The sequence below is a fragment of the Gymnodraco acuticeps genome, unplaced genomic scaffold, assembly GCF_902827175.1.
Source record: "Gymnodraco acuticeps unplaced genomic scaffold, fGymAcu1.1, whole genome shotgun sequence".
NCBI classification, from domain to species: Eukaryota; Metazoa; Chordata; class Actinopteri; order Perciformes; family Bathydraconidae; genus Gymnodraco; species Gymnodraco acuticeps.
The window spans coordinates 297,700-325,546 of record NW_022990596.1 but is presented as its reverse complement, the minus strand read 5'-3'; the positions used below and the strand labels follow the sequence as shown (position 1 = coordinate 325,546).

Here is a 27,847-nt window from a genome sequence, read left to right as displayed (position 1 = left end):
GGTGTAGATAAACTGAACCTCAAATATATGTAAACTGTCCCATAAAAAAAATCCATTAAAATGCCCACATTTTTTTTTATAGTATGTCAAAAAACGTAATAAAGAACGCATAGCATAGCATAGCATGCCACAGTAAAGTATATCAGATAGTATGACTGTGTTGACGACGCAGGCCTCTGGTTTGTGAACATTCAAACATGTAAAATATGAACCTGAGAACAAACATAACATTTCACCTTCGACACTCCGTGGTAACGGTATTTTTTTCTTCAATGAAAACACATAACAGAAATGTCTCCATGAAACTGAGTTTAATAGATTGTTAAAAATAAGGCTATGATGCTGTATTAGCAAACATTGACCAGGAGGAATCACTGTTATGGCATCCAGAGAGGCACCAGGTTAGTGTGACCAGTCTCTGGAGTATTACAGATGGACAAACAGTGAGCACACATACACCGCACATTTCAAAATCAAACACACACACTGGAAATTGTGTCCTGCGTTCAAACTCCTACATGTACACATGTACACATGTACTGTACACACAAACCCCACCCAAAACGGTGGCAATACACAGACTGAGCTGAAAACATAGCAGTGTCCTCTTTTAAAAAATACACAAAAAACAAAACATGCATAGCTTAGTACATGAATCTTGATCGGAAAACTATTGTTTGCACACTTTATGTCATGGTTTGTCAAAAATGTCCAACATGGTTACATTGATATTGTTTATTTGTCCATTATTAACAATCACTCAAACCCATCTGACTATTACTTTTTATAATAGCCTATTTTGCTCATGTAGAAAGTTACATTCTGAACCAAGGTAGGCTCGTCAACAAAGGAAATAAATACTGGAATGGCAACAACAAAATAGAAAGTCACTATTTTAAAATAGACTGAAGACCAATCGTGGTCCAACTTAAGATATAAAAACAAATTAAAACACCTGCTTAATATTGACATCTTGCAAATAAAAGTGTCTTACGCATGAATACAAAACACAAACAATGAATTGCCTTCCAGTCCTTCAAATGCATTTGTAACAACAAAACAAGGAATGATGAAGCAATCAGGAAGTCTCCCTTTAGTGCTGTGCGCATGTCCGTTAGAAAGTGCCACACAAAAAATGTTTAGTCAGATTTCATTATTCAAGCTTATTTCCCAGTAAAATGACACCCTGAAAACACACCCTTCAATTATTGAATACGTTTTAGGTTGGAATGATGAATAAAATAATAAGTCAGTTTCACGGTGCTTCTTCTTTCGTCCTTTGGGTACTGGGGTGCTACAAGTTTGTACATTTGTTTCCTTCACATGATTAGAACATAGTGGTTTATAGAGTACAAAACTAGGAGTGTTCTTCCAAACATCAAATTACATTTTAAAGTGCCAATGAGTTGAAGCACCAAGCTGGTGGCACGGACAGATTTTCCCTAACACGACAAACAGGAGTATAGTTTGAAATGGTTTCCCCCATGCAGGCTAATGCTAACCTGCGCTACAGTGAGATGGTTATTGTTTTCAGTAGCAGTGCCCAAACTGCTAAGACATTATTTAGGTGATTAAAAACAAACCAGTGGCCAATAGGACTTGGTTTCATTCAATATACGACCTCTCAAGATGTTTAAGCACTTTTGCTGACCAAAAGCACATTTAATTTACCACTGGTACGTGCAAGCTGCTTTCTAGTAATCAGACCATACAGTAGAGTAATCAGCCTTAGAAAACACACCTTGTAGGGAACATATTTTGACGCCCAGCCGTAATGGTTAAGATAATAAAAATGCTCATTGAATGCATACACACACACACACACACACACCTGAAGCTCACACAGACAATATTTTACAAATGTAAAATTCTATGTGTTCAATATAAAATATACTTCAGCTCAACTTTCTTCTCCCTTTTTTTTTTTAAAGCGCTTTTCCCTTTTACTTTCCATATCGATCCCTTTTTTAACATTTGAGAAACAAACAACTTCCATTCATTACCTGATCAAACTATGCTCACCGCTTTCTTTGCGCCAACTCAGCTTTTTCCCAGAGTGCACCGGCTTTTCCAACATGCGACCCAGCAGCAGGGAACACTCGGACGGATTCCTTAAGTTAACACAAGCCTCACCACAACTCATTCAAATTCATAAAGAATAAACTGTACAAAACATGGACTAAAAATATTTTTTTTTTACAAAGTATTCAACTACTCAGGCATTAAAAACAATCAGTAATATCAAATAAAAAACTTGGAGGAGGACATGCAGGGGTTCGGTGGGTGGCCCAACAGTCTGTGATTATTATTTCTTCAATCGTGAGAGTTTGACACCTGCCAGACGATGAGGTGGCTCCGCTCGACCTTGGTGGGCGGAGACTGCTGACTGGCTGCTGGCTCTGATAAACCGTCCAACTCCACGCTTTCATCACCTAGAGGGGAGGAGGACGATGTGTCAATCAAACGGCATAACAGTGGAGATGTGTAGTCTCTATGCACCAGCTAAATTAGCTTTAAAGGTCCCCTATCATACTGTTTTTCATCAATATATTATAGGTCTCAGATATATACAAAACATGTCTCTGAAGTGTTTGGCTCCAAATACCAAATAGATCTTTGTAGCATTACCCATAATCCCCTCTGTTTCAGCCCTGTTTCAAAAGTGCTGATTCTCTGTCTGTTACTTTAGATGAAAATAAGGAGCCCCTCCCCACGCCCCTCTGAGAGATATTTGGTTAAAAAGAATACAATGGTGCTCTAGGAGGAGATTCAGGTGATAAGGTGGGGGGTGGGGGGGGGGGTGTCATACAAAAATCGTTATGACATCATAAAGTGGCCAAAATCTGATCAGCTCATTTTCAGACAAGTTTTTATATAAATGGATCAGGACAAAAAGTGAGCGAATCTTTTTTCCTGAAATGTTCAGAATCTCTTTCCACAGAGGAGACACATGTTGATGTAGAAAATACATAAAAACGTGGACTTTTCATAATAGGTGACCTTTAAGTCAGAAAGTAGTCTAGTAAACATTATTGTTAAAGTAGATTCTGATACAACCGTTAATATTTAGGATTAAACCAAAAGGAAATGTAACTTGTGTATACACTTCGTTAATGCTGTGACATACTCACCCATTCTGAAGTCAATGTACCCTTCTCCTCCACTCATCACCAGGAAGGTTTTGGGCTCAGAGGTTGCTGTGTCCGAGGATTCAGAGGGGGGTTCATCAGAGCCCGAATCTGCACTGCCGGGAGGGGGCATCGCCTGACCTGTGACACAAAAACAAAAATAATTACACTAATAAAAAAGACATTAAAGTAAGTTTTCTTTTGACAGTAATGAGGAAGCTATAATCCCAAAGCATCTGCCCTGTTTGCTACATAAACAGCATAACTCATTGACAGGATCATTTGCATTATAAAGGTGCTGCTGGAATTGATCAACTGTCTTCATGATCAATTCATGTGCATATTTTCTTGTTTAATCATATGAAATGTCAAAGTAGTTAAAAAACACATCCATGATAACGTCTTCAAATGTCTTTGATCTGATAAACAGTGGAAGTCCTATAGATATTTAATTTGCAATGTTATAAAACAGAGAAAAAACACAAATAATTAAAAGGTGAGAAGTTGCAACAAACTTGCAGACATTTACCATTATTCAAAATAGTTGCAGAATAGATTTGATCAGATTGTATTTATCGATGCAGCTCCACAAACATAAATAAATTGCCTTTTGGTTTGTAAGATCTTATCTGATGCACATTGCAGGCAATTTTCAATGGTTTATGGTTAATAATGATGCAGTGTTGTTCACAGTTTCTGTCACTTGCACTTGTTGCTTACCTGGCACGGTGACAAAGAACTTGACAGCATCTCGGTGTCCGTGGAAACACAGCTGGGCGTGAGCCATGGAGCAGTACGGCACACAGCTGCCCTGCACGGCACCGTCTGAACCGTCATCACTGTAAACCCGCACAGCACTGCCGGGACGATTTGGCACTATCCCCGTTGTCTTATTGGCTGCAGGATACGAAGGATATTATTGTATTATATATAATACAAGAAGGACATATGTGGGAGGAAGCACAAACACACACTCACAGACATATTTATCGTGACACTGATTTCATATCCTTAAAACAAGACAAAGCAGAGCTGCCTGTAGGTTTGTGTCAATTTGCTGTCATTGTTTCTATAAGCATAACTAGCACATTATTAGCCAAAACTTAAAATGAATGAAAAACAACAGCTTCTTCTCAAAAGTCAAACATCATTTGGAAGGAAAGAGAAAACAACAAGTTCTTTAAAAGAAAGGGATATTTAGTCGAACTGCACAGGAAGTCCAGTTCATAAAGCACACACGTGTATTCCGTAAATACTCATACCTATTTGAACATTAACTTTAAAATCCTTCTAAAACTAAGGTGCAGGTGTGCGATACCTTCAGACAGCGGGATGGAGATGATGACGCCGTTTCCTGTTCCCACCCAGAGCCGGCTGCAGGACACCATCAGAGCTGTGATCCTCACAAAGGAGAAGCCCAGTTTACCCGTGCCTGCAACACACAGAACACAAAAAAAAACATGAGGATTTCTGAAGGACGTAACTAGTTGGCAAAAGTACACTACACACATCCTTTACTCAAGTAGAAGTACAGATACTCATGTTTAAAAATACTGACTAAACTTCTTTACTCAAGTAAAAGTAAAGAGGGCTTCGATATGTACCTAAGTAAAAAGTACCCATAACTACCAACTGTCTTAAAGAGTACCTGACCTCCCTTTATATCAATAGAACAATAATGTCATTGTTAGCTAATGAATGTTTCCATGCTGAACAACGGCAACGTTCTCATTGGTCCCTCTTCTTTAGAGAAGACCAGGAAATGATGGATACACGGATCGTGTTCAAATCAATAGGCACGCAATGACTCTAAATAATAATGATCACGCCACCAAACACACATTCACACTAAAGGAACCAGCCTGTTTTGAAAATGTAAGAAGTAGAAAGTACAGGTATTTGTGTTCAAAATGTAAGAAGTAAAAGTAAAAAGTCGTCAGAAAAATAAGTAGTGGAGTAAAGTACTGATACCAGAAAAATGTACTTAAGTACAGTAACGAAGTATTTGTACTCCACTACTTCCCACCTCTGGCAAGGAGAATAAAATGTGCGTACCCAACATCTTGCTGACGTAGGGCTCGATGTCCACGTCCTGGAGGTGCTGGTAGGTGTGGGCGTGAAACAAGCGTAGCGTTGAATCCAGTCGGATGGACACCCAGATACCGTCCCCCACCCAGGCCAGCTGCCGCACCTGACTCTCCTTACGAGGATGGGCGTCAAACGACTTCTGCTCAGACACGAAAGGATGAGAATGTGTTGTTATAATATTGTAGGATTGGATTTATGTCACTATAAAACATATTTTAGATGAAAGTAACGTTACACAATATAATATTCTGTTTCGAGTGAGATTTAAGTAATATATTGACAGCTGTACCTCTATCCTCATGGCCTTGGGCTGGATGATGTAGATCTTGTTCCTGTAGCCGCACCACACCTTGTCGTAGACCACCGTCATGCAGCGGATAGAGTGGTGAGGCCGGCCCAGGTCCAACAGGTGGTAGTTGGTTAAATCCCACTGACCGTCTGCGTGGGAGGAACACAAATACTTTATGATCTTTGGTGCATAACATCAGAAGATAAAACCTAGTATATTCAAAAGTGTAAACACTGTTTTAAAAACTGTGAAATTACTTCTTTAGGTATATAAGAAATTACTTCTTTAGGTATACAAGAAATTACTTCTTTAGGTATATAAGAAATTACTTCTTTAGGTATATAAGAAATTACTTCTTTAGGTATATAAGAAATTACTTCTTTAGGTATATAAGAAATTACTTCTTTAGGTATATATATATAAAAATATATATATTTTTTTTAAAGAGTAGCACATGCCAGTTTTTAAAGTCAAGAAGACAAAAATCATTCACTGTCTTTTTGGCCGATAAACCGATGGAATAAAAGTCATTTCTCCTCCTTGACGTTAAAAACTGGGATGCGCTGCCCTTTCAGATTTATTTTTTTGATTATGTTTACTGGACTTTGGGTTTAACACTCCAACATGAATCGTATTGTTGAGGCTTACCTCCTTTACCAAATAAAAACTTCTGATTTGTCTTCTTCAAATTGCTGAAACTTAACAAATATTTACCGAACGATAGTAGAATGAACTGTGACAATATGGACCATGTATATTTATATCAACCTGAGAAGACTACAGGATATTCAAATGGTCATATTTCTGCATGTTGTCTGAGAAAACAAAGGGCGCTAACCCACAGACTCACCGATGCTTCTGTGGAAAATTGCTAATGTCCCGTCAGCCAGAGCCACCAGGACTCTCCCTTTAACATGCCTGTAAAGAGAGAGGAACACACAATGTTCACACACTTATTCCTGTATGTACCAATCTATATTTGGTGTGTCTGTCTGTGAAAAACGACACATGTACTCACACTATGCCGAGGATGGAGTCTTTCAGCTTGATGGCATGGAGACACTTCCTCCATCGAGCCACAGCTGAGTGCACATACAGACTGAGGAGGGAAGAGACAGAGAGACAACAAAGGCTGATCAGAGGGATGCAATGGCTCAGGAGTGGGTTTATTGAACTCAATTGTAAAAATAGAGCTGGAAGTATGACTGTATGGACACATTTGCCCAAAAAAACAACAACAATTGAACCAAAACAAGCCTGATCTTCAGTCACATATTAAAAAAGCACTGTTAATGTTCACTAAAACAAGCACTCGTAATATTTGTTGTGTGAGCGCCCGACTTATATTTGGCCGCTGCCCTCTATTATTTTTTTATTTGTATTTCTGTTGTACCTATATGTTCACTTTGTTTTATGGGGTTTTGTATTGTTGCATCGATTCAGTTGTCTTGTGTCTTATCTGTCGGAGAGAAATCTGTATTTATTTCATTTTTATTTATTTTTATTATCATACCTTTCACCTCCTTGTGTCTGTTAACCTGATAAAATGTTATATTTTGCTGCATGTACCTTTAAAGTTCCTAACAAATAATCTGAGGGGAACTTCTTGTTGTTAATTTTTAACTTGTGATGTGTCATTTTGTAAAGCACTTTGAGCTGCATGTGTTGTATGAAAAGTGCTATATAAATAAAGCATTATTATTATTGCGTCTGCTCTGCTGCTCACCATCCGTTCTGAGCTCCCAGCCACATGGTGGGCAGGGCGCTGCTCATCCTCAGGACTTCCCCGTCTGACGGCTCCGATTCTTCTGGAAAGGTTTCCCCGTCGTACCCGCAGCCCCTAGATCAGCAGGCAGAAGATGCACAAGTGTTTTTACTTCATACAAAACTGTAACTGTATGTTTTTCATTTGGTTTGTAAGCAGGAGTACAGAAAAAAAACATTGCTGATTTTACAAGAAACTAAGTTAGAGGGACAAGTATGGGCCAAGGAAGAACCAATTCAATAAATAGGGATGAAACATTACATTGAATGTAAAACCACTGGCTATGCACTGCCATTTAAGCACATCAACTCTTAATAGAAAGTAAAAAAGTACTTTAAAAGTGTTCAAATCATAAAGGAAAGGTATGTCGGGGTCACACTGGACGAGGAAGCACTTTGAATTTCAGAAAACCACTGCCTGCGTCCTTTCCACGCACATGTTAACCGATTGGGCTGTTGAATATAAACAATATATATTTTGCATCCCATACTTGTTGTTAACCTTCAGTCTTTATGCCTGTTGAGTCTGACGGCAAGTTTATTAAATCCACCAAACTTTAGAAAAGATAAACAAGATCACTGCTGCTCACCTCTGTGAGTCGGCAGAGGGGGAGTCAGTGGGTCCCACCCCCAGTGGGTCGGTGAACACGTGCTCGGTGTAGATTCCCGGCTGGTTTTGATCCGCTTCCTGCTCCTCCTCTCCTTCTTCGCCCACACCAGTGTTAGCCTCCGTGGCTTCTGTTGCCTCTTCTGCAGCGGGAACGCCGTCTTCTGCTGGACTCGCCTCTCTGGACAGCTCAACTGTGGGCATAGCGGGTAAATCAGATGTCAAACAAATAATACAGGAAGGTTTGTGGTGGTCTAATGGATAGTGAGGTGGGCTGAAGATCGGAAGGTTGTGAGTTCAAATCCCGCCTGGAACACCACCACTAGTGTGCCCTTGAGTAAGGCACTTAGCCCTCAGTTACTCCGGGGAGAATGTCCCTGTAATTGGTAATTGTATGTCGCTTTAGATAAAAGCGTCAGCGAAATGTAATGTAATGTTTGAGTCGGAAATTCCCCCTGGTATAATATATTTGTATCATGTATTTAGCTATGAGCATGTTAACAGGAATAAATCACAGGCTACATCTTCAGCACTATAGGTACAGTAATTAATATTCTATGAGATAAAACTGTGATATCAGCATGAAATAAGAATATTTGAGGGAAAACAAATGATTCAAAACAAGGTAGAATACATAGAATATCATCACACAACTAGCATAGGAAGATAACAAAAGATAAAGAACAATATCCCATTATTCTTTACGGAATTCTCATTTTCAAATGTAGTTGGAATTTTGAATATTATCAGAGGTTTGTGAATTATCAAAAGAAGATCTATTCATTTAACTAGCACTGTGATACTGCCCCCTTGTGGATCCTTACATTGTTGCTGTTGGCCCCTATAGTGTTTGATGCAAGCAGTAAAACAATTAAGGACCCTCTTTAAGCATTGTTTTTAATTACCTGAGCTAGAGATGCCGCTGTGTTCGGCCGGCTGGTCGGAGACGCCTACGCTGGCCGTCTGCGGGATTGCGGTGGTCCCCTCTGTTGCCACGGCACCGTCGCTGCCCGCAGAGCCCACACTGGCCACACTGCCGGCAAGAGACACCCTGTCACCCTGGACAGCCTCCGAGTCCTGAGGTACCTCCTCAGCTGCCGTATAGTCAGTCTCCAACACACCTGCAAACACAAAGGACCTCACAGTCAAAACTCAGTGCTGATAGAGGAGGAGACATTATGTATTCAGTGATGACAAAGAAAATCACCATCCCATCACCAATCATCCATCCCACACTAACACAAATAAAGTTTTGACCAGTGTAGGGAAAAGTTGGCATTTCCCTAAAAGTAGGGAATAATCTACAAACAGATCTATAATTAGAAACATTTGTATTCATCTATGAACTTAAGGGCATTTGTTTGTTGTTCTTGAGAGGCCACTTACAGCTATTCTTCAGTTTTCTTCAGTTACTTTTGTATATCTACGTGATTTCGTATGGCTGCTACCTTGGCTAGGTTTCTGTTGTAAGAAATATTTTGACCTCAATGGGCTTACTCATGAATGTTTAAAACAAAAAGACAGAATAAATAAATAAGTAATCACTCAGCCTACCTGGAACGCTGGCTATGCAGACGACGTGTGTGTTGCAGGCGTAGAAGCTGTCGAGCAGGTCAGAGGGCTGACTGGCATCCAGCACCATCACCTTGGTGGAGGAGTGGGTGCTGGTGCAGACCCACACCCGACTGGACGTCTCGTCCTGGAGGACCAGCTCCTTCTCCCCTTTCTCCGGATCCTTAAAGACAAACACTAAGATCAGCAAATAGACTCAACAGAATTTAGACCAAAATGTAAGAAAGATAGCTTTCTAACGTAATGCCTCTTTCTTGGATCACCTACTCTTACCTTGCTCTCTTGCTCTAAGTGGTTCAGGCTACTCTGAGAACCCTTTGTCTGCTTCACGAGCTCCGGTAATGTTCTCGCTCCGGACAAGTCGACCCCCGCAGCGCACCACAGCTGGGGAACAGAGACATGTCAGGTTTATTCAAGAAAAGTATCACAGTATTCTTCTTGTATTAAAGCGTTAAGTTGTTGACTCGTGTGTACCTTCATAGAAGCATCTTTCTGATCCAGAGGTCTCAAGTATACCGGTACAGGCAATTTCATTTTGTTCTCCACTTGTCCACCATTTGCTACCTGTCAGGGTATAACAAGCACAGGCAAAGGGATGAGACTTTAAAACACATTATCACACACATTTAGAGAAAGAAAGGCAACGTGATCAACACATCTTGATTTCAGTAACCAACCATGCTTTCTATGCCGATGTGTGTTTTGTTACACATCACTTTGGAAACAGACAAATAAGGTGTTTTTTACAGGAACTAGGTTAAATAAAATTACCAATGTGTTTTTTCTGTTTAGTATCCACTCATAGTTTTTTTTTTTTTTAAACTGTGCAAGGACTAGCTCTTGGTTTAGTAGGAAGAGGCTCAGGGCAAAGATGGCTCGCACTGCAATGCACTTGACCTGTCTTAAACACAACATATCGTCTATTTAATCGTTGTCAGTCATATCTAAAACGTCTTGGTATCAGAATTGATAAGTCACTTCCTGATTTCAAGGGGATGGTTTGTATATAAGGGAGGGGCCCTTTTGATTTTGTCTGAGGTTAGCCCAGTGTGGCACACGTCATTTACTGGCATTAACATGAACATAGAGCCCATATAGGGACAGAAAACAAAAACGACACATACATTCAAGAGTGTACATTTAATGGACACAACAAATATTCCTACACATACTGTATGTCTAATCTTATAAAGGTGGAGCACCATCTGGTGGACAACTTCAATTAATGTTTCTTTTTTAAAGAAAGTGTAAAAACTGAACCAAACCAAATCACGGTCTAGAATGACAATAATTATACAATGAGGAAGAAAAGCCATAGATCCTCCTGTGTGACTCATGTCCTACCTTGAATTTGCTGGGCAGGCTCCAGCCGTGCGCGGTGACTCGTCCATCCTCCTTCTGCATGTGGGCCTTGACCTGCCGGTACTGAGCTCTCTTCTGCTCTTTACGGGATGGAGAGCTGCACAAGTCCTTTCTACAAGGAGAGCAAAGATAGAGAAATGTCATTAGCTTACAGATGCTGTAGATACATGTGCATGTTGCAGGCTTTTACGTGAAAATAATATTGCAGGGTATATGCAGGAATCCTGAAGTCAAATGTAAAACCTTTTAAGACCTTTTTTAAGACCCTTTCCATACATTTGAAGATCTCATCGCCACTTCGAGTTTTAACCGGTTACATTGGCGACACACTTTACCTCACATTGACTATATACACAGTATTGATTGTCCTTCCTCCTTATCTTCCAACCATTTGGACGCAGACTTGCATTTCCTCATAACGATGTTGTTTAACAACCGGCGTAAACGGAGCTTAGCGCGCTATCAAGCAGTGAGCGTGCGATGTCCTGTTCAGATGACGTCAAATCCAACGGGATGCCATCAATAAACTACACAGAATCACACTACACACCTACGCAATGATTACATTCAGGCAGACTGTAGAATACAACCTCTTTGGACAATTTATATACTTATTGAAAACAAGCTACAAAATGTAATACCTTGGAAAATGCAGTTTAATACTTTTTAATAGCCTTAATTTTCGCTAAACTGATTTATCAACTTGTAATACTTTTTAAGACCCCGCGGACACCCTGTATTGTTAGAAATATATCTGGAATGAGTTATGAAGGACATCAAAGCTATATTGCTTGCACTGCTTTAGAAATCTCATCTAATTGGAATATAATCATGGATTTTCTATACCTTTTTGAGGTTTATATTAATATACGCTTGACATATTGGACCTTTTTCTGAATTTCCCTCAGCATGTTCAGTTCGATAAACTCCAAATGAAGCTGGTCTACACATAACTCAGTTATTTGACTCACTCTTCATTGAGGAAGTCGAATGTCTTGGACTTTTCCGTGGGGAACTGGGAGAAGGTGCTGCTCCTCTTCACCATGCCGCCCGGGGCGTTGTACTTCATGATGGACTGGCACTCCACCTTCTTCATGGTGGGGGAACTGGAGGAGGAGCTAAACAGTCTGCTGAAGCTGCAGGTGGCAGAGTTACAGAAAGCCAAGAGCAGACAGGAGAGCAGGGACAAAGCAAGGAGGGGGGGGTCACCAACCAACCAGACAACCAAGGAAGTGACACCAACATTTACTGTACAATGCATGCTGGGAGTTCTGGAATAATTAAACATTTCCCATCACATTTCACTAACTGTGAAATGATCAATGTTTTTTAGCACTAACCCAGTTGTTTCTTTAGCACCAAGTGTCTCCAGTATCTTAAGTGTCAAAGTAGATAGATTTACACTTAGCATGTATAATAAGCATGTGTAAATTCAAGTTTCAAATAAACAAATCAAATGAACGTGGCAGTTTCTGAAAGTGCTGAATTAATGATTTCATAATGGAAGTTGAATCATAGTTTCCACATCAACTATATAATGCAGAAATATCGAAACAATGTGGCAACACCAGGGCTGTGAATCGAGTCAAATATTGAATCCTGATTAATTGCAAGAGGTCTATAGTTAACTCGCAAATTAATTGCACATATTTGTTTCCGTTCTAAATGTACCTTTTTTTATATTTGTTCCAAATTCTTATCAACATGAGTGGGGAAATATGATCTGATTATACAAAATGTATCCTTCAAAATATGTATTTCTAATGATAACAGACTGAGCACTGATGCTTCTCCAGCAGTTTATGAGGGACAATTGAGCTGAAAGTCAAATCAAATAACACATGAGGTATTAGCTTACGGCTTGTTATTTTCAACCAATATATTAATGATGTCAACTAAAATAAGCCGAGTAAAAGAAAGAGACTTAATGTGTTAAAATGCATCCTGATCTGCAGGTGACTTTAAACAGATCATGTACATGTATTCAGCCTGCTGCAGAGTCAGTCCATCTGTAGCTCCCTATGAGCAGACAGAGTAGGAAAACATAAATAAAAAAAGGCACACAGCAGGCGGGAGGCAGGAAAGCCCGGGGGCACAAGGAGAGTCATGTCTGAGCAATGTTTGATAACAACAACTGATGCACTGCACGGAGAGAGAAAGTCATGGATAAAGACACATCAAAGTTGGATCCATTTGTAATGGAGGAGCAGTTCTGTGTCAAGGGGGGGGGGAAGAAGAGAGGTTTGGCTGGGTGAATGTTTATTAAACCATCTTTACCTAATGCTGCCAATTCAACAGCACATCCCAGGAAGAGAGAAGAAAAATATATTTGAATAGTTGCACGGAAATATTAGAGGAGGAGTTGACCTCAACAGACTGTCAACAAAGTAAAGCCCTGATCAAGATGGTTAAAGACAGAAAGAAACATTACACTTGGGAGGACTTACAACTGCCAGATGCTGGATTTCTTTTTTTCTGACAGTGATGGATTTTCTCTCGAGGCCCTGGAGAAAAGACAAGATGATATCATGTTACCAAATGTCAGGGTCATTACACACAAGTTGAGGGCGTCTGAAAAATAATGAAACATGTTTGGCATGTTGCACGAGTCCTTTGGGCAGAAGCACACCATCTTTGTTTAATTCCTTCAAATATTATAATCATGTTTCATGGTCATAGTGTCAGTTTGATTTGAGTGAATACAAAAGCAAAATGAGGAAACCAGTTTTAATGTGGTGAAAAGTCATTGTGAGTGTCAGACACTTTACCACAGTCTAGCACAATCTGTGATCACACTCCAATAATAACCTTAGTGTAAACTATAATATCATGATGTACGTGTGTAAATGTGCAGGCTGTTGATTCTGTACCGGATCATCTCTGTCCACCGCACAGCTTCCTGCAGCTCCATCAGCCTCTCTTTGTACTGGTTCCTCTCCATCAGCACTCTGGCCATTTCCACTCTGGTGAAGCGCTTCCTCTGAGCGGTAGGTACATCGCTCTGTGGCAAAACACGATAAAACCCACACGTGACTACGCAGAAACACATTTATCAACAAGGGATTACAATACATCTTGAACATCCGCTACAGACTCACTAAATGTTGCTATTTTATTTTATTTATCCATCCTTTATTTATAGGGGGACCATATGATTTAGACTTGAGACATTTCGGATTGTGTTTTTTTAGATGTGTGGTTCTACTGTATCTGTGATGCAATTAAACCATTTGTTTCATGACAAATGTAAGGTTAAGAGACATCAGTGTTTTACTGGCATCTGAAGAATCTTATGTTTTGATAATGATTCGGATATCCTGATGAATTAAGAACTGTTTTGCTGGGATAATCAAGGTCCCATGCCCAATAACATCTTTGATTGCAGACAAAAACAACTCACGTCTTCCTCCTCTTTAGTTTTGCTTTTCACTTCCTCCACCTCCAGTCGTATTCTGGAAAACACCATTTATACAGGAAATGAATAAAGTAGGGAAAAATATCCAATTAAAGAATCCAGTTCTGTTCATTTACAATATACTTTAGCCCAGTTGTTATATGCTGATACTGGCTTCCTGCTGACTGTTGACCTACTTTTTGAGTTCCTCCTCCACCTCTCTGTTCTTGTCCTCCATCTTGGCCTTGGCCTGCAGCACAGCCTCCATCTCTCCCTGCAGCATCTCCTTCTCACAGGTCAACTCGTCCAGCTTCAGTATCAAGTCTTTGTTCACCACGTTCAGAGCATTCCTGGACACAAAAACAACATTTTAATTCATGCGTAAAATACTTTCCACTTGTTCTAACAGGAACGATTGAGAAGATATCACATACAAAAAGTGAATGTACTAACTTTGTCTCAAGCAGCTGTGAATTCTCCTGAATTAGATTTTCAACTTCCCGGCCCATACCTGAACAGAGACGATGATTTAGTTTCAGTTATATTACATTAAAACAACAACTACATAAACGCTACGGATTAATATGCATCACTACAGATTATTTATACAAGGGTGGAAATCAAACAAGACACTACATAGTATGTGAAATATCTCCAAGTGAGATATTTGTCACTGTAGGTTTCACATCACACTAATCTACCACAAACACACACACCCACAGCACATGTCACATGACTGACAGGAGAAGGATGGATAGAGTGGGTGGGGTCTTACCAATCAAACTAAGGTCTGAGAAAACCATGCAATCCAAGTCAGGCGGAAAGAGCAAGGAAGAGAGAGAGAGAGAGAGATGCGGATATAGTGTGAGACAGTGGGATGACCAAAATGAGGAAGGAGCCAGAGCTAAACGTGTAGCTCTTGACTCCACCAGCTAATGATGCTGCTGGGTCTCTAAAGCTAGTTAGATAAGACATTTGCAGAAGTGCACAGAAGGAAAACAGGAAAACAAAAATAATTGAAACTGTAAAAAGAAAAGTTAGGCCGAAAAAGGAAGCATTGTACTCCATCATCCATGCACCAAACTGTCATTAGTAGGCTGCTAAAAACATGTAAACGTCACATTACTGAATCAACTGTATGCATAGTGTTGATTAACATAATCAAGAAGAAGCTTTGAGCAATGGTAGTAGTAGTAATTGATATGGCAGAAAGTGATTCATGAGTAGAGGCAAAAGGGACATCACACAGGTTTTAAACTATGGAAAGGTTTGAGGTCATACACACCAGAGTACTCCACTGGGTTTATGGACAAAAGCCAGAGGATGAGACACGGGAGAGAGAGAGGTGATGTTAACATGGGTACATGGCTAACAATGCGTATAACAGCTGAACCAAAGCAAGTGGTGTAGCATTGTAGCAAACAGCAGGCGTTGGAGTAACAATGAGTTTTAAACTTGTACCATCAGGAGAGCAACAGCTGCTAGTCAAGCATAGAGTGCTGGTAAAAGTGCCTTATGGGTATGTTTCAGAATTATTCAGAGTTATTATTCAGTTAATTTGTATGTAAAACATTTCAATAATTCAACACAATAAACAGTTTTAAATGATTATGATTATTGAGAAAATGCCTGATGTCATATCATCTTTTCAACAAATCACCATGACATGAATCTTCACACAACATTCAAAACATTGAAAACTGTATAAAACTAATATATATTAAATACTCAGAAAACAGAAAAAGACATTCAATATAATTCAGTGATTTTAAAATACTTCATAAAGACTATACCACACAAAGCAGATGCATTGTTTATAGAGGATCTTACAGGATTGCTGCTGCAGGACTCCATTTCAATGCATTTGTGACTCACCCAGCAGGTCGGCCCCATCATCCACATCCCCTATGAGTCCAGTGCCCGCTGACGACAGCTCTTCAAACAGAGACTCTGTGTTTCGGTCAAACGCCAGGTTCTCAATCCCTTTAGTTGGAGTACTGGAAGAGCAGACGGAACAGGAGGTGATGTTAGTGATGATGGGGATTGCCCACAGTATTGAGTATGTAAGTCGCTTTGGATAAAAGCGTCTAACAAGTGACATGTAATGTAATGTAATGTTATGCTACGTGCTAAGACTTTTCTTAAACCTGGCCAGACAGCATGTTCTCTACACTACCTGCCGGGCTTGTATCCAATGAGATCCATGTCCAGCTCAGGGGTGGACTCGATGATGTCCTGCATATCTGAGCTGTCCTCATTTTCAGGTAAACCTGCGAGACAAGGAAGAGCAGGAAAGAAGGTTCATGAGCAAAACTCTGCAAAAACATGCACCAGGATCAGGATGTTTAGTAACAACAATATATTATACAAAACCCACTGTATGCCAAACCCCTATGTCGTAAAATATAGAGACCTAATTGAAGGCCACGAGACTAATGGATGACTAATGAGTAGGGCTGCTCAATTAATCATATTTTAATCGCGATTACAATTATGGCTTGCAACGATTACGAAAACAACGGCATCGAACTAAAACGATTATTTTTTTATTATTACTTTTTTTTTTTTTTTGGTTTTTCAGTTTAATTATACTTAAAGTTCAGGGTAATCAACTGTTAAAAACATACTGTTCAAAAAAAAAATGTCTCCAATAAATGGATGTTTTCAAAGTCAATGAATAATCGCATTTAATAATCGCAATTACAATTATTGACCCAAATAATCGAGATTATGATTTTTGCCATAATCGAGCAGCCCTACTAATGAGTGTGATTCTCTCACTAATGCATGATGTTTGACCCTACCCACTAATATGGAGCCGGTCCCCGGTGCAGCCTGCACCTCCATGTTCTTACTCTTCCCATGGGCCCGCTCCATGTCCGAAGCTGTTGCTGGTGTGGCTGACTTGGATCCGTTAAAGTCCAACAGCTCGTCCTGCAATAAAAAGAAGCGTCATAACAACGGGAAAAACACAGATAGCCATTCAAAGAGTCGGGTCTAATGACACAGTGCCAATACGTTTACAAAATAAAATACAAAAAACATTGGGAGAACAAAGATAACAACACAGTTTACGATCAGACATTGAATACAGGCGCTAAACACAAACTAGAGAAGGTAAGATGTTCACTACACACGCTACATGCAGTATTACACAAAACACAAGAGTCCAATTTCTCTCAGCTCTTACATTGTATTACAATTACAATTGTATTACATTGTATTGTATTACATTTTTTGCACCTGTAAAAGCGCTAACAAAATAAATCTATTATTATTATTGTGAAGAGCATGAGCATTATAAGTATCTCGAGTAAAAATCTACCTCAAATCCGCTACACATATTTTTTTTTTTTCGAAATTGGATCTTATGAAAACAATAGGATGTTAAAAAACTAAATGCTAAAGAACCATTAAAGACAAAAGTTTTAGTTGCATCAAAGTCAGATGCAGAGAGAAAACATTAGCAACACAGAGTTAGCACACAAACACAGACAAGGAAGAGCCCACACACAGATTGCGGGAGAGGGGGGCTTCACACGACGTTAACTGAAATTAGAAATGACCACAATCATAGCTGTCTATCTAAATCTAGTACACAAAACAACACAAACCCACATAATACTTAACAACAGACGAGTAAACAGAAACAACTGAAATATAAATCCACTCATCAAAGACCTAATGTTACACAAATCCAGCAGTGACAGAAAAAGAAGACTATTTGAATGAATGATGCCATGTTATTGTACAATGAGTGACGCTACTGCTACGTTGAAGATCTGCATGAATGAAACACAAATACAAAGAAGCATGTTTAATCTAAAAGTCATGCATTTAAAAGAAAAAAACAAAATCAACGGCCAAATGCAACCATGCCGTTATTGATTTTAAAAGATTAACAATCAACCCATCTGTGACACAGCTGAAGTTTTTTTTGCACCAAGATTTTTAAAAGACCTCATTGTGGCCTTCATACAGGGCATGGTTGCATGTGGCACCATCTAGCGCAGGTGGTCTGTGAAGTGAGGTTCTATAAATGAACAAAGTGAGGCGAAGCTTTTGAAATGATGAAACAGAATAGTGGGGGGGGGGGGGGGGACTACTGAAGCCCACACACACGCAAACACAGACGCCGCTGGCACTTCCGCCGCTCATCCAACTACCTTGCAGCCGTGTGCCATTGAATTCCCCCAAGTAGAGTCCTGCGCACTCTTACCCTCCCTTTCCTTTGGGGGGTCGATAAAGTCCAACTGCTTTGGGGGGGGGGGGGAGAGTAAGAATGAAGCTCACGTGTGCAGAAGCAGTTCAGCAGAAATGCATACACCCCAAAGTGTGCATGTCTGTGGTGTGTGTGTGTGTGTGTGTGTGTGTGTGTGTGTGTGTGTGTGTGTGTGTGTGTGTGTGTGTGTGTGTGATTTAAAGTTAATTCATTTATTCTGTAAATAATTGTCTGCATATGATACACCGTTAAAATACATATACTTTAAAAGTGTTCAATGTTAACATTTGTAAAGTTGAAACAATTAGTTGATCAATGTCTGTTTGGGTTTGTGGTAGTGGCTAAAGTAGCTTTGAGCAGAGATAGGAAGCGGCTAAAGAGGTCTCACTTGTGTTTCATTTTAATATACCAGATTTTTCTATTTTCAAGCTTCGACTCTTCAGCCCCAGCGGTCATTCATCAGATTTGGTGCAGGCTTTATACATTTGTTTTCACTCAAGCAGTAGTATTTGTAATGCCCATGACCTTTATACAAAGTTTGAGTGCTACTTTCATTGAAGTTGCTTTATCATTAAACCCTTAATGAGACAAAAAGCAGTGATTTAAAAAGCGATATAATAATGCCAGCTTTAATGGGATGTTCTTCGTTAAATGACGCATATTGTGGATGAGGATTAGATCATGGCTGGCATGCGGGTATAAACACCTCATTGACCTGTCGTCTCTTTAACTTGAAGCAATATCCATGTTGGTAAATAAGTATGAGGTCTCTGTCTGCATAGTACAGCCACTCATGTTCAAAAGGCCGTTCACAATAAGCGTCCTGTAGCAGTGATTACATAACAACTAATCACATCCCAGCTAGCCTTATTTCCTTCAGTGACTGGCTGCGAGCCATACAGCGGCATCACTCCCATCATGCATTGCGCCACAGAGCTGATGTCCCAGTTTTAACAAAGACGGTGCAGTGGGATGAAGTAACATAGTCACCCTCCAGGTTTTAACTGCCACAGATACAAACGTCGAATGTATTTCCAGTCACTGTTTTGCATAGAAAACGGTTTCATTTGATCTGTCAGAACATAACCATAATTACGTCTAAATAATGACTTGTTTCTGATAGTATTTAAGGCACTGTAACATGATCTGAAATCACTGAAAATAAACATATCACACAGCTTGGTATCATAATTTACAACTGCATCAAGTAGATTATTGTATTTATTGTGTTTGTGAATATTCATGTGAAACATTTAATGATCTGCTCCGACTGCTGCATCAAGAGAACAGACAAGTGTGCATATTCATCAATGGCTAAAGAGGAGGATGTCTAAAAACAGAGATGGCCTTGTCAGACGCCTTAAGCACGCCGGAGCCTTATCAAAGGCTCTCTATTTTTTAAAGTGATCCAAAGCGGCTCTATATTCTAGCACTGGCAGGATGTCTTGAAATGCTCAGCTAAGAAAAAGGGATTATAACTGTTATAGCATAATGTTTATTACAGCGTATTTCTGGTATATTCATTAATGTCACATCCATGTGACATTAACACACCGTCCACTATACTGTGGCTTATACCATGGTATAAGCCACAGTATAGTGGACGGTGTGTTGTTCATTTGGTTTGCTGGAAGGAGGCCCATCTATAGGCAATCAGTTGAAACCCTTCACCAGAAGTTGTATACATTGACATGTGTGGTAGCTGCTAAATAAGGTCATGAAATCTGGGATCATGTAGAACTCAGAGGATGCAACATATATGACTGTATAAGGTTGGAACATCTCTGCCACGTATGCTGTTTCAAGTGTGTGTTGTTCGTGTGTGTTTTACATGTATAAAGCACATGAGATCTTTCTGGTCTTGGGGGGCAGTTCCGCGAGTGGCTGCTGTGGCAGCAGGTGATGTACTCCCCATTATTGATTGTTTGTTGCAACAACTAAATAATAATTACTGATCAGATATATCTGTGTTTGTGTTTTATTGATTCCTCTGTTTCACTCTTTCCTGTTGTGATGCTGGATCGCCACAACATAACCATATTCTTTACATCTTTGTATTGTATGTTGCTCATTTTGATCAAACTGCTAAATGATGCGAGGGTTCAGGTAGTACTTAATATTAAGGGATGAAAAAATGTAATGCATATTTATTTATTTTGTATTCAATATCATGATAGTTTAGAGAGGACAATCAGAATTCAACATCTCACCGGAAAGGAGGCACATCTGATACCCTGGACCACAGATAAGGAGGGGGATACAGTAAATCATTTATCTTTCACTATACTAAACTGCATATCTGAAGTTCATTTTTAATCTGAAATCCCTGCAGTTTTCAGGCTGCTCTCAACTAGTCTGATGCAGGCAATAATGAACTCCTTGCGGAAAAGAGAAACACTAGAAAAAGTCATCATTTTGGACCTATTGTGCGTCCACACACCCACCTTGAGGCTGGCGTTGGAGCGCGCTGGGTCGGTGAACTTCCAGCCCTCGGTGCCCGGGGTCTCTGCTCTGGCCTGCGGGTTGGGGGTCAGCACAGGCGCGCCGCCAGCAGACGGGAAGACGCACAAAGAAAGAGGCCGATCTTTCCTGGAGGGACATGAGTGTTTTGATTTGCAGGTTGTTTTCTTTTACTGTTAACTTGACTTTTTATAAACTTTAAAAAAAAGATATGTATACTGTAAATACTATAAAAGTAAAAAAAAAACTGCAACACTATTTAATGTAAAACTATGCTTTCTCCTGCTGGAACTAAACTGGAAAATTGGTAAAAATGTATTCAATAGTGAAACATAATTGTGAACAATTATTTGAGCGCCCCCAAAAATAAGTTCTACTATAAATTGACATTAACTTGTTCACAGGTTTGGCTTGTATGTGGTGAGCCATGACAGAAAGGGTTCATCCTGAAAAGCAGAGCATTTATTGTACAGAGCATTTAGGGAAAAGATGTCCATGTCAACCACATTTTTTTCCAGTTATTTCCAAGTTGGCACTTACTAAAACCAAGTGTGTGAAAAAAACAAACAAATAGGGATGCATCACATCAGCTAAAGCCTCTTATTATTTTTGTAATTAAACGTATTTTACAACTCCCACGACCAACTCTCTAATTGTATAACCGTCTTCATGAGGTTAGCAAGTATTTGACTTGTTAGCTTCCCCATCTCTACCTTCCATCCAATATGAAGCATAAAAACGTCTTACCTGACTCTGCCGACAGCGCTTGACTCTGAAGTCTCACTTATCTGCTGCAGTTTGATCCTCTCTACATGCTCCATATAGTTATGGATCATCTGCAGAAGTCAAAGCAAAGATCCAGAGGACACAGTTGATGGAGGTGCTCAATAATTACAACTCGGCACAATTTATTTTCTTTTGTTCTTTGTCCTTACCTCTGTGTGTCGCTGATGCAGGGAGTTGAATTCTTTCTTTAGCTCCAATTCCCGTTCTTCTAACCTGGCAACTGAGACAGAACACAACACAGGTCAGGATAGGCTGACTCATTTACAAGGCACATGACAAGGATCATGCTTTGTCTATGAACTATTGTTCAATTAAAATAATACATCATTATCTTGTTTGTACACAAACCAAAAGGGTCATATGCACCGTTTTAAAAGGGGTTATGTTTTCTTGCCCAGTCATTTGACTTTAGAGATGCTGATTTCCCCCTCTGTCCCCTAAATTAGGTTAGCCAGCTGCTGGCAGTAGCTTCAAATCTGCTGTACCATTGTAGTGCATTACAAAGTGTGCATATCCCACTTGCAAAACTCTGCTCTACCATGAAGGGACTGGGAAAGGCAGAGGGGGTAATCTCACTCAAATGGGTTTCAATGTTGGGCTCACTTGTGAAATGAAAAGAACCCTAATCCCTTATTAACACGTCAGGTCTAGCCTAAGCCACGCGGAGAGCTACTGCGACAGTCGGATATACAGCATACAGGCTGGATACTATCACTTACAGCAGCTAAAGCTTCTGCACGTCGTGTGAGGATGTATTGCCTATGTGTGTATGTTGGCATTACCCCGGGATGGAGACGTGCATTGAAGTGAAGTAAGGAAGGATTTACACAGTGGAGACTAATCCCTCCTGTGTGTTCGCATTAGTGCTTTGCACGTTTGGCAAATCACTGAGTGGAGAAGCTGAATGTGCGGCTGAACATTAATCCAATGATATTGATTTAATGAATAATTAATTTACCCTAAAAAGCTGTTTAACACTGAAAGATGTTTCGATTTGTAATACAAGTCCATAGAAAAGCCAACAGTGTGATTTCCCTGATTATCCATTTAACATGATACACATCTTCTGGGGAGCCAAAAGGGTGAGATGTGCATCTATGTCTTCCTCATCAGATTATTGAATGCCTTTTACTTGGTCAGCAGATAACATGATGAAGCGTTACTGCTGTCTCATAAACCATTAAAAGGGCCTCACTGTGATTCAATTCATCTGTTATACAAAGCAGCGTCCTATATCTCAACTCGTCAACATCAGGCACAATCTCTGATCCCACGGAACAGATAATGATACAAATTGAGATTGTGCCCAATGGGAGTGCAGAACAACATGAATATAACTACTGATTCCAAAAAAACTAAACTGCTAAATGATTGGTCTTTTCTGTGCCTAACAAATCTGAGCTATAGTCCTCGATGCCTCAGGACGCACAAAGCTGACGTGCTGCACCATTCAGTAATGAATGATTGACTATTCAATGGGAGTGGCAGAGGGTGGATTGAGCACTCAGCACATGAACGTGTAGATTCACGGATCTTATTTTTCAGAACAGACAAACCCTCAGCTACTTATGGCTGCTCTGCTTAACAATGGAAGAACTTAATGCTGGCATTTCCTTCACTTCGACAGCTTTGTGTGAAAAAACGCACATTTGTAAGCAGCTTTTTGTGTCGCTCTGTCACTAGACACTGGACTGACCGGTCATTGTGTGAATCCACTCTTTCTAAGAAGACATATTGTGTGAGTCAATCACTTTGCCTCCATTCCTTAATCTACCAATAAGATGGGCGGTAATGCACTGTGGCATTAGGAGGACTTGAATAACAGAAATCATATAATCCCATTACTGTTACACTCGAGGGAGAGTGTGAGTACGTACAGTTGTATGTGTGTGTGTGTGTGTGTGTGTGTGTGTGTGTGTGTGTGTGTGTGTGTGTGTGTGTGTGTGTGTGTGTGTGTGTGTGTGTGTGTGTGTGTGTGTGTGCAGAGAGACTAAGTCATCATAACAAGCCATGTGGAACATCAAACAAGTGAAGAAGGAGAGTAAAGAAAACCTGAAAAGCAGAGAGGAGAAATGAAAAGCCTTGTACATGGGAACACAACATCATACTGAGAAAGTTTATTTTTATAGCAAGGAATGAAATGTTTATTCAATGGAGAACAGTGGTTGTATTGAGAGCTATATGGTATTTTATAAATCATCAAATTGAATGTGCAGGGAAATGTAGCTGTGTGTGTGCGTTGTGTTTGTGCTTACTCTGGTCTGCGTAGTTTTTGATCTTGAGTTCCAGTTGCCGCGAGTGGGACTCCATTCGGTCCACGCGGTTCTGCAGGTCTTTCTTATCCTGTTCATGAGTGTCCTCAAACTCAATGAACTTCTGCTCAGAGACGCACACAGAAACACAAACACACATGGTCAGATTCATTGGCACCAGATCAGAAACCCAAAATCAAAATGCATTTGTTTTAAAAGAGCCCTATTAGGCTTTTTGGAGGTTTTCTTTTCCTGTAGTGTTTTATATACATGGAAATGGCTATAATCCCAAAGTTTCCTACAGAGGCACTTTCTCTCCCACACACCTAGCATGCAGTGGTTTACTCCTCGACAAAGTGACAGTGTCACCTTAAAAAACTGGGAAGTTTTGATAAACATTTTCAACTTATTTTTGACATTTGCTTAAAACTATTGATGGATAAAGAACAATTAGCAAAGTCATCAATAATAAGAAATAATTGTAGCATTAGACACAGTGCATTACATCATTTCCCAGATGACATGTGTCACTGTGACGCCATTTTCACAACATGTTGTAATATTGTAGGGGTGGATGTAAGGAAATGTCTGGTTTGTCATTAAAACAGAAGGGATCTAGATTTATCCGTTCATCCGGGAATTCCAGCTCCTTTGTGTTTCCTTCCGGTGTTTATGTGTCCGCGTCCACATCCTGTCCCTTTGAGAAAGCCAGGGTCCGAACAGGACTGCCCTCTCCCTCTTGACACTTTGTCCTACTAAAGGTTACATTACAATGTTGTACTAAGCTCAAGATTAAAGTGATCTTCAGCTTAGTCATAGTTGCTGATTAACAATGTATTTATATGCAGCACATCTCATCAGTAGCAATCCCCATAGTCATAAAGTGATGATTGATGGTTTCGATAACGTGTATAACAAAAGAAAGCAGCGGCAAAGCAGATTTGGAAGCAATGGCAAACTGGAAAAGGCTGTGAATGACTTTTAATGTTATGACGGATGCTTCAGACTTTATTAAATGTAATGTCAGCATTAATAAAATGAAGTAATTTGCAATGTGTCATTTCATGTCTATGTCTCGAAATTACAATGGAGACTAATGGAAACAGGAGAGCAATAATAACAGAGCGGGAGGAGAGGTTGAACATGTTATCTTTTTTATGTTGGTCAGAAATCTACGAGTCAAAAAGCCATGAATGGTCTAGAAGGTTTTGAAGAATCAATCAATCTGATGTGGAGTCAGCCTCCTAGAGAGTAAGGGGACACCCTACACTACTCTGGAAATGTGACAGGGTCAGCCTGAGACACCAGAATTTGACACTCAAACCAAAAAAAGGGGAAAGGAATCAAAATGCAAGCTAGGGGAAGTTCCCTTTCTGCTTGTTTCTGACAAAGGATCACATGACCTGGAAGTAATATCTCCAACAGGCTCAGCCTATCCCTGCTCGCTCCTGCTCAGGGGAGTGGTCAAAGAGTCTTTCCCAGGACAACCCCCTCAACACTGTGCATATATATTTGACATGGTTACCATAACAAACAATGATGTATTAAGGTATCAGTGGTATTCTGCATGTGTATGAGTGTTTGTGTCCATGGCTGTCACACTGCTTCGGTGTGTGTGTGGTGTGTGTGTGTGTGTGTGTGTGTGTGTGTGTGTGTGTGTGTGTGTGTGTGTGTGTGTGTGTGTGTGTGTGTGTGTGTGTGTGTGTGTGTGTGTGTGTGTGTGTGTACATGTCCTTAGCATACAAGAGCAAAGCAAGCAGGAACAGAAGGTCTGAGTCACATCATATCCTTTGACATAAGGGCCAGGAGGCAGATTCACACATGTAAATCACACGAATGTGGCCATTGTTGCAGTCAAAACACAAGCAGCCTGACATATGACACACACACACACACACACACACACACACACACAAATTCCCCTTTTTATTTAGCCTTTTGCTACAAAATACAGACATTTAGTTGGAAGGTGTTCCACATCATAATGTGTGTGTAGCAGCAGATGCTGACGTGATTTCATATTTGTAACAGTTGCATAATGTCTTACGTGGCTGAGGAGTACGAATAAATAACAATCTGTAATCATCACCGCTTGGGTTTAGGAAAGTACACATTAATAACAGAAAGAATGACGGAAGATTTGAAGTTTGAAGATGTGAGGCATTTATGGTGAATCTAATGAGACAAGCTATGAAGTCGATTTAGATCCAACGTCTTGTTAAGCTTTAACCATACTTAGGACTAACAGGCAGGTGAGCCTCTGCTGCATTAAATCAGAGCTATTTTTATATCGCCATTGTTTACTTTATATCATCTTTTTTTCTATATCAAGTCTCAACTTTATGGGAGTGTAATATTCCTTTAAGTAAGGGAAACTGATCTCATCGTCTTTTTCCTCCATTAACCTGTTAAAGCAAGTTTGACTGGGATCTGTCTCCTGGCCTAGGGGAAATTGGAGCGAAGTGACCAGCTTTGAGTGTAGATGGCACATTATCCTGAATACACTCTTGTGTTCACTGTGAAGTTTTCTGCCTGATATGGGCGGATGCTGTGTGAGGTAGAGAGATAGTCTATCAATTGGATCGTCTGTGTTTCATCCTGCAGTCAACATGTCGATGTGTCCTTGGGCAGTATACTTCACCCCAAGTTGCTCCTGATGACATGGTGTGTGAATGTGTGTGAACGTTTCCCTGAGCAGGTTACACCTTGTATGGCAGCCTGGACCACTGTATTAATGAGTGAATGCTGATTTATATACGAAAAGTGCTTTGATGAGTCGCAAAGACACTGGAAAAGCGTTTTGTAAATGCAGTCCATTTGCCATGTATGATTGAGTGATCATGTAGGAGGTGATAATATGGCTTAAGTGTTTTGGTGAAGAGTGGACATGGTGACCTGCTAGGAGTGCAGTGTGCTGGTAGTGGAGGTTATGCTCATCATAAGGGTATAGCTCGGGTGAAGCACTTCCTATTATAAGCACATCTCTCATCATTGTGACTGCTTGTCTGTCTGTCATCTTGTCCCCGTATGTTTTTTTTAATTTATGAGACTGAAATGCTCCAAAAAGCTGAGTCACATCATCTGCAGTTGCCAGGGTCTCACAGGCTTTACTTCACTCTCTGATGCAAAATGCAAGCTGGTGGTTAAAGATATATTTGACAGAGAGGGGATTATCTTGTTAGAACAACACTTGTGTAACTTGCCCGGAAGAATGAACTCCCATCCCACTATGACACACAGCTAATACAAAGACGGGGCCATTTAAGCTAGCCATGACACTGCCTTGTTTACATCACCGTGTCAGGACGGTTGGGATGCTGCCAGGCCACGTGTATACGGTGAATTCATCCAGGGATGCAGGGAGGGACAAACACCTGAAGCCGCCCCTGTTTCCTCCCCTTAGGGTCGTTTTTCCCCAGCTCCATTCAACTCACCTCCTCTGCATGTTTCCTCAGCGCTTTCTCCCGCTCGTACTGTGTGATGAGCTGCTCGTTGTCCTCCTTCAGCAGCTCCAGCTCCACTTCGTGCTCCTGGTTCTCCGCGAACACCGAGTCCAGGTTCTCCAGCACGGCCACCACCAGCGGCATCAGCTCCTTCACCACGTCCTCGTCGTATTTACCGATGAGCCTCTCGAACTCGCGGTAGATGGAGTTGGCCAGGCCCGACACCCGCTCAGACATCACCGCTGATGTCCCCGGGTCGTCCTGGTACACAACTCCGTCTTCCAGCTCCATTTTAGTCCTCTCCCTTTCAGCAAACTGGACCAATATGGGCTATTCCGCCATACCCCGCCACTATGAATAATGTTATCCGCCTTATTGAAAGCAGCGTTTCTTAATAAATACAAATTGAGGACATATACACGGCTGGACGATGTAAAATAGGCTACGTGGATTTCTTCCTATTTTCCCCTCACTTGTCCC

At 40.4% G+C, this 27,847-nt stretch overlaps 1 protein-coding gene across 6 annotated transcripts; it reads right to left on the bottom strand.

The window, feature by feature from the left end:
- Nucleotides 1-283: 283 nt before the first annotated feature.
- spag9a (sperm associated antigen 9a) lies at nucleotides 284-27,847 on the bottom strand. 6 transcript variants are annotated; one of them, XM_034228902.1, is made up of 31 exons: nucleotides 27,359-27,847; nucleotides 23,928-24,048; nucleotides 21,822-21,892; nucleotides 21,634-21,722; nucleotides 20,871-21,015; nucleotides 18,371-18,460; nucleotides 17,009-17,138; nucleotides 16,381-16,474; nucleotides 16,080-16,201; nucleotides 14,980-14,994; nucleotides 14,658-14,715; nucleotides 14,402-14,554; nucleotides 14,211-14,262; nucleotides 13,681-13,811; nucleotides 13,258-13,314; nucleotides 11,782-11,946; nucleotides 10,793-10,922; nucleotides 9,923-10,012; nucleotides 9,722-9,832; nucleotides 9,431-9,611; nucleotides 8,782-8,997; nucleotides 7,860-8,070; nucleotides 7,232-7,345; nucleotides 6,524-6,604; nucleotides 6,356-6,423; nucleotides 5,506-5,654; nucleotides 5,184-5,355; nucleotides 4,447-4,560; nucleotides 3,849-4,025; nucleotides 3,132-3,269; nucleotides 284-2,432 (listed from the first exon to the last, which is right to left on the bottom strand). In XM_034228902.1, the coding sequence occupies exons 1-31, from the start codon at nucleotides 27,656-27,658 to the stop codon at nucleotides 2,314-2,316; spliced, it is 3,864 nt and encodes a 1,287-aa protein (XP_034084793.1). In that variant the 5' UTR covers nucleotides 27,659-27,847; the 3' UTR covers nucleotides 284-2,313. The 6 variants fall into 6 exon arrangements, with proteins under 6 accessions (XP_034084793.1, XP_034084796.1, XP_034084795.1 ...); XM_034228905.1 differs by having other exon boundaries at nucleotides 18,371-18,457; XM_034228904.1 differs by lacking the exon at nucleotides 14,980-14,994 and adding an exon at nucleotides 15,490-15,501 and having other exon boundaries at nucleotides 27,359-27,658.

Coding starts and splice junctions, on each gene's coding strand:
- spag9a (XM_034228902.1), bottom strand. CDS start 27,658: ATGGAGCTGGAAGACGGAGTTGTGTACCAGGACGACCCGGGGACATCA. Junction 10,923..11,781: donor TTCGACTTCCTCAATGAAGA/GTGAGTCAAATA, acceptor CTCTCCTTGTAG/AAAGGACTTGTGCAGCTCTC. Junction 4,561..5,183: donor CTACGTCAGCAAGATGTTGG/GTACGCACATTT, acceptor TGTGTGTTGCAG/GCACGGGTAAACTGGGCTTC.